This window comes from Triticum aestivum, chromosome 7B (assembly GCF_018294505.1).
Source record: "Triticum aestivum cultivar Chinese Spring chromosome 7B, IWGSC CS RefSeq v2.1, whole genome shotgun sequence".
Lineage (NCBI taxonomy): Eukaryota > Viridiplantae > Streptophyta > Magnoliopsida > Poales > Poaceae > Triticum > Triticum aestivum.
In genome coordinates, this window is record NC_057813.1 from 663715871 (window position 1) to 663722967 (window position 7097).

Genomic DNA, 7097 nt, shown 5'->3' on the forward strand with positions numbered 1-7097 from the left:
TAATATTTGAATCTTCTCTGAATTCTTTTATGTATGATTGAGTTATCTTTGCAAGTCTCTTCGAATTAATTTCAGTTTGGTTTGGCCTACTAGATTGATCTTTCTTGCCATGGGAGAAGTGCTTAGCTTTGGGTTCAATCTTGCGGTGTTCCTACCGAGTGACAGAAAGGGTTGCAAGACATGTATTGTATTGTTGCCATCGAGGATAACAAGATGGGGTTTATATCATAGTGCATGTGTTTATCCCTCTACATCATGTCATCTTGCTTAAGGCTTTACTCTGTTCTTATGAACTTAATACTCTAGATGCAGGCAGGAGTCGGTCGATGTGTGGAGTAATAGTAGTAGATGCAGGCAGGAGTCGGTCTACTTGTTATGGACGTGATGCCTATAGACATGATCATGCCTAGATAATCTCATAACTATACGCTTTTCTATCAATTGCTCGACAGTAATTTGTTCACCCACCGTAATACTTATGCTATCTTGAGAGAAGCCTCTAATGAAACCTATGGCCCCGGGTCTATCTCTTATCATATTTGCTTTCAATATATCTTTATTTGCATCTTTAATTTTTTGCATCTATATTACAAAATACCAAAAATATATTATTGTCTCTCTATCAGATCTCACTTTCGTAAGTGGCCGTGAAGGGATTGACAAGCCCTTTATTGCGTTGGATACGAGTTCTCAGTTTGTTTGTGTAGGTGCCTGGGACTTTTGAGGAGCCTCCTACTGGATTGATACCTTGGTTCTCAAAACTAAGGGAAATACTTACACTACACTTGCTGCATCACCCTCTCCTCTTCGGGGAAAACCAACGCTAGCTCAAGACGTAGCAACGCCCAAGAAGCCTAGAAGGTTCACACAAAGGTTCTTCGTCACGTGCATCACGTCGATCAAAGAGCGGACCTCTAGGTCTTTCCAGTAGGGTAGGTCCCAAAATATAGATTTCTTCTTCCACGTGGGTGCATGTCCCTCAGCGTCACTCGAAACAGCTAGTCCGCCGGGACCCCTTCCAAAGATTACGTGTAAATCATTGACCATAGCAAGTACGTGATCACCGGTATGCATGGCGGGCTTCTTCCGGTGATCTGCCTCATCTTTGAAATGCTTGCCTTTCTTTCGACATTGATGGTTGGTCGGAAGAAATCGATGATGACCCAGGTACACATTCTTCCTGCAGCTTCCCATGTATATACTTTCGGTGTTAGCTAAATAGTGTGTGCATGCGTGGTATCCCTTGTTTGTATTTCCTCAAAGGTTACTGAGAACGGGTCAATCGTTGATGGTTACAAACAGCAACGCGTGCATGTTAAATTCCTCCTGTCTGTGCTCATCCCACGCACGTACACCATTTCCATTCCACAGTTGTAAAAGTTCTTCAACTAATGGCCTTAGGTACACATCAATATCGTTGCTGGGTTGCTTAGGCCCTTGGATGAGAACTGGCATCATTATGAACTTCCGCTTCATGCACATCCAAAGAGGAAGGTTATACATACATAGAGTCACGGGCCAGGTGTTGTGATTGCTGCTCTGCTCCCCGAAAGGATTAATGCCATCCACGCTTAAACCAAACCATACGTTCCTTGGGTCACATGCAAACTCAGCCCAGTACTCTCTCTTGATTTTTCTCCACTGCGACCCGTCAGAGGGTGCTCTCAACTTCCCGTCTTTCTTACCGTCCTCACTGTGCCATCACATCAACTTGGCATGCTCTTTGTTTCTAAACAGTCGTTTCAACCGTGGTATTATAGGAGCATACCACATCACCTTCGCAGGAACTCTCTTCCTGCGGGGCTCGCGGTCAACATCACTAGGGTCATCTCGTCTGATCTTATACCACAATGCACCGCATACCGGGCATGCGTTCAAATCCTCGTACGCACCGCGGTAGAGGATGCAGTCATTAGGGCATGCATGTATCTTCCGCACCTCCAATCCTAGAGGGCATACGACCTCCTTTGTTGCGTACGTACTGTCGGGCAATTCATTATCCTTTGGAAGTTTCTTCTTCAATATTTTCAGTAGCTTCTCAAATCCTTTGTCAGGCACAGCATTCTCTGTCTTCCACTGCAACAATTCCAGTATGGTACCCAGCTTTGTGTTGCCATCTTCGCAATTGGTGTACAACCCTTTTTTGTGATCCTCTAACATGCGATCAAACTTCAGCTTCTCCTTTTGACTTTCGCATTGCGTCCTTGCATCGACAATGACCCGGCGAAGATCATCATCGGGCACATCATCTGGTTCCTCTTGATCTTCAGCAGCTTCCCCCGTTGCAGCATCATCGGGCACATCGTCTGGTTCCTCTTGATCTTCAGCAGCTCCCCCCGTTGCAGCATCACCGTATTCAGGGGGCACCTAGTTGTCATCGTCCTCTTCTTCTTCGCCGTCTTCCATCATAACCCCTATTTCTCCGTGCCTCGTCCAAACATTATAGTGTGGCATGAAACCCTTGTAAAGCAGGTGGGTGTGAAGGATTTTCCGGTCAGAGTAAGACTTCGTATTCCCACATTTAGTGCATGGACAATACATAAAACCATTCTGCTTGTTTGCCTCAGCCACTTCGACAAAATTATGCACGCCCTTAATGTACTCGAAGGTGTGTCTATCACCATACATCCATTGCCGGTTCATCTGCGTGCATTATATATAATTATGTGTGTCAAAAGTAAGAAAATCAGACAAATATCTATCTAAAGGAAGAAAATCGGACAAGTATCAGAAAAAAGATAAGAACAAGAGGCTCGGTGGTGCCAGCGACGAGATCGGCGCGGGCGATCAACGATGGTGAAAATGGGGACGGGGCGTGACGGACTGCTAAATCTAGTCAATTCTCGGAAAAAAATGGAGCTCCGAGGACGAGCTTCGAGAAGAGAAAGCTTAACTAGTGTGGCTCGAGCATTTCATTGAACACCTCATGTGCATAGGAGGTGAACTAGAGCACCCAAATGCCCTCTCCCCACCGGATTGAAAAAATAGAGCATTGTGGAGTGCTCTGCCGCGGCGATGGGTATATATAGGCAAATTATTTGTCCCGGTTCGTGGCATGAACCGGGACTAAATCCCCCCCTTCTACACCGGTTCAAGGCATGAACCGGTACCAATGGATGTGGGCCAGTAGCAAGGTCCATTCGTCCCGGTTCGTGCCTAGAACCGGGACAAATGGGTCCAGACGAACCGGGACCATTGCCCACGAGGCCCCGGCCGGCCCCCTGGGCTCATGAACCGGGTCTAATACCCCCCATGGGTCCCGGTTCTTGAAGAACCGCGACTAATGGGCTGGCCAGGCCCGAACAATAGCCCTGTTTTCTACTAGTGTTATCATGATATAAGGAAATAAATAATAACTTTATTATTGCCTCTAGGGCATATTTCCTTTAGTATATGCAACCTGTTTTTTGTAAATATAATTTTTGCAAAGAAGGCAAAAAATCATGATTTTTTTGGCCACAAACATGAACAAGTGTTATACTCATGTAAAAAAATCGCCAAGGAGTGACTTTGATGGTATTATGGCCGGAAAAAGTAGTAAGCACTACTATTCGCACTTTTTGTCCTCGAATTTTTGTTTGTCTTGCCCAAAAGTCCACAATATATGTTTTCATTGGCGGACTTTTTCCAGGTTGTCTAATTCACATCTAGATGTTTTCTAAAAATGTCACATTTTAGCTCCCACAAATAAAGTAGCAACAAGGAACTAAATAAAGCTGGGACAAAAGAAAAATAGACCACAAACATAATGGACACCAGGTTAGATGTGACATAACTATGTCACATCTAGATGTGTCCTAGACAGACCCAACTTTTTTACACGAGTACAACAAAAGGTCGAGTTTGTTTCCTAAATTTGTAAGATTTTTTGGACCGTTTCCGCAATATCTAGTTTTTTTTGGCATATCGAGTGCATATGCACTGAGAGCCAAGGCTTATTTCCCCTTTTTGCATGCTATCAAATCCATGAAGCCTTTCCAGTTGTGGTCTACTTCTTTTGTTGCCTCCAAGTATATTCAGAAACAAAAAACAAATTGGTTTCTCTCTACATTCTTATTTGGGCGAACCTGCCTGATATATGCTTTCTTCGAGAATGCTTTTGCAACATTTTTCATGGGGTGTGGCTAGGTCTAAGTTGACTGAGACTTATCCCTTTTTTGCGGCAGAATGACTGAGATCCAAATCTCAGTCAAGTGGCATAATATGCAAGAAAAAAAATAAAAGAAAAAAAAGAAAACTTCGTACAGATCTCAATGTAAGATATCGCGAATATAGCATCGACTGAGACATAATTAAATCGCAGTCGACTGAGATTTCACAAGTCTGTTTTTTATGATGTGAATCCTTGTCATTCAAGGTTGACGTTGTTTCCACCCGATATAACTTAGGGTTGTATGTGATCCTCCCCCCTTCCGCGTCACCCCCGTGAGTGGCCGGGGGAAACCCTAGCGACGGGCTCAGGCCCTCCTCTCCCCTCCTCCCCTCGTTGTTGCCTCGGCATGCTGGTTGGGGTTTGCCCGGCAATGTCGATAGCAACGTGGTGTTCCCTCTTCCCCTGCTTGGTGTAGGTTGGCAAGGGTCGACGGAGTCAAGTTGCGGCACGATGCATGCATAGGACTGGGCCGCACATCAGAAATAGCTGGCCGCGGGTTGCTGGCGGTGGTGCGGAGGCTCGTGGGAGGCTGGGGTGTGTGACGTGCCTACGGCGGCAACATGACTGGGAGTGGCTCACCAACCCCGACAGGAAGAGTAGAAGTCACCTCCTTCCACTCCTAGCCCGACATCAACCACCGAGTCAGGGTCCATGCTTCCATGGTAGGAAGCGTCAACCCCTGTGTCCCCAACCCGTCTAGGTGGACCGGGCGGACATGACCCTATGGATGCCAATGTTCGCCACCCAACAAGCCCCGACTATAACCCACTATCCTTGGCCCACGCAAGCTCGCAGAACACCTCATCTGTGGCCATAGGTGCCAATCCGCTGGACGGCGCACCGCTACGACCGCAGCACCGGTGCGAGGCCACTGCACCCGGGAAAGACCTCCACCTCGCCGCCATGAGTCGTGCCCCATGCCTCCACCCCATGGGCCTTAACCACCACCCTTGCCGCCTGCGAACGACTAGGCAACAGATCTAGTGGATTTGGCCGGAGCCTGGAAAACACGCCACCATGAGGGGGACCACAACAGACTATGGCCGCTGAAACTAGCCACAACCAGCGGTCGTCCAATCCCCGCCAATGCTGCGAACCATGCCGCCCGCGCTCATGAGGCGCCAGATCGGAGCCACGGTTGACGGTGTCTTGAGACATGGATGCCGGTGTGCAGGCCCAGATGGCAGTTTGAATGGTTTTGGCTCTCCGGCAGGCATCATGGCGGCGGCGGTGGCTATCTCAGTGAAACTGTCACACTTTCTAGCTACCGGGCCATCTCAGGATTCCAAAATAAGACTCATTGATACTACGGCCCAGAACTAACCGATGGCAATTAAGGCTCGGTGGTTTTCCTTTTCCCCCACGAGAGACGAGAGAGACCACGACGGTGGTGGAAGGGTTGCTTTCTTTTCGTAGCGGCCGCGTCTACACCACGTAGTCCTACCATCGTCGGTTGAGAATCGTCGAAGAAAAGAACTCCATGCTGGGTTACTATTCTTTCGTAGCGGGCGCGTTTCTGGTTCGCTATAAATATAGGCCGGTGAGAGGACACGATTATCAGATCGAACAAGCAAGGGAGCAGTTGATCAATCGGCTAAGAAAGATGCAGATCTTCGTTAAGACCTTGACCGGGAAGACGATCACGCTCGAGGTGGAGAGCAGCGACACCATCGACAATGTCAAGGCCAAAATCCAGGACAAGGAAGGTATGTACCACCATCGATCAATCTCATCACCGGTCGCCGGCCTTCAGTGTTCACAATCTCATCGCCGGTGGCCGGCCACTAGCATCTCTCGACCATGCTGAACCTATTGCTGCTTATCGATATATTGCAGGCATCCCTCCGGATCAGCAGCGCTTGATCTTCGCGGGGAAGCAGCTGGAGGACGGGCGCACCCTGGCCGACTACAACATCCAGAAGGAGTCGACGCTGCACCTGGTGCTCCGCCTGCGGGGCGGCAGCCGCGGCCAGTACATCATCATGGACCCCAGCCTCCTGCAGCTCGCCCTCAAGTACAAGGAGAAGAAGATGATCTGCCGCAAGTGCTACGCGCGCTTGCCCCGCGGCACCACCAACTGCCGCAAGAAGAAGTGCGGACACAGCAACGAGATCAGGGCCAAGAAAAGGTTCCTCGACAAGCATATCATGTGAAGAAGAAGAAGAAGAAGCACAAGGCCTATATATCCACCGCCCTCCAATATGACGTGTTATATAGTAGTAGCAGTAGTAGTAGTGTAGTATTTTCTATGGCAACATAGTCTTTTAAGTCTTACTAGGTTTTAAGCCATGCAAACTACTCAAAGCAAAGCAACGTCAACAAGTAGGAGTAGTATATTTAGTCCGCATGGATTGGATGTGTAATGATGATAATTTATTAAATGGCCGGGTTGACTGCAGTTCTGTGCACAGATTTTGTTTGTCTGTTTTCATAATTATTTTCTGAACGCACAACGACAACGTCAACAATGACGCAAAGGAACAAATCCTATAAGCACACACACCTTCTTGTGCTTGAAAGTATTGTCCATGGGCAGTCCAATGTCAAAAAAACAAACCAAACTTTACTCAAAGCAAAGCATCGTCTATCGGTGATGTTTTGCAGATCATGGGAGCATGCATGCTGGATCGGTTTAACACCTGAACGGCGTAACTCCCGCTGGGGCGGCTCCGGAGGTGCCCTAGACGTTGCCGCGGCGGCGAGGCAACCTTTCCCAGCTTCATTGTTTGCTTTGTGTTGTCTCAGTGGTCATCTTAGCAAGAAGCGCTCGTAAACTTTCTGGTTTCATCTTACTTGTGCTCGCGCTGCTGTCCGAGCGGTGCTTGCACTGGTTGTTGTTTTTCTCGAAAATCTGCCGCTAGGGATCTCGATTTCATTAAAAAAAGAACGGAAATGTTAACGCCCACACGTGTGGGCGTTTGCACATCGCCCACGCGCCTCCATC

At 48.0% G+C, this 7097-nt stretch overlaps 1 protein-coding gene across 1 annotated transcript; it reads left to right on the forward strand.

Moving 5' to 3' along the window:
- Positions 1–5648: 5648 nt before the first annotated feature.
- Positions 5649–6561, forward strand: LOC123160470 (ubiquitin-like). The gene is made up of 2 exons (XM_044578285.1): positions 5649–5859; positions 5990–6561. Exons 1-2 carry the CDS (start codon positions 5757–5759, stop codon positions 6304–6306), a joined length of 420 nt encoding a protein of 139 aa, XP_044434220.1. The 5' UTR covers positions 5649–5756; the 3' UTR covers positions 6307–6561.
- The last annotated feature ends 536 nt before the right edge of the window (positions 6562–7097 follow it).

Coding starts and splice junctions, on each gene's coding strand:
- LOC123160470 (XM_044578285.1), top strand. CDS start 5,757: ATGCAGATCTTCGTTAAGACCTTGACCGGGAAGACGATCACGCTCGAG. Junction 5,860..5,989: donor CAAAATCCAGGACAAGGAAG/GTATGTACCACC, acceptor GATATATTGCAG/GCATCCCTCCGGATCAGCAG.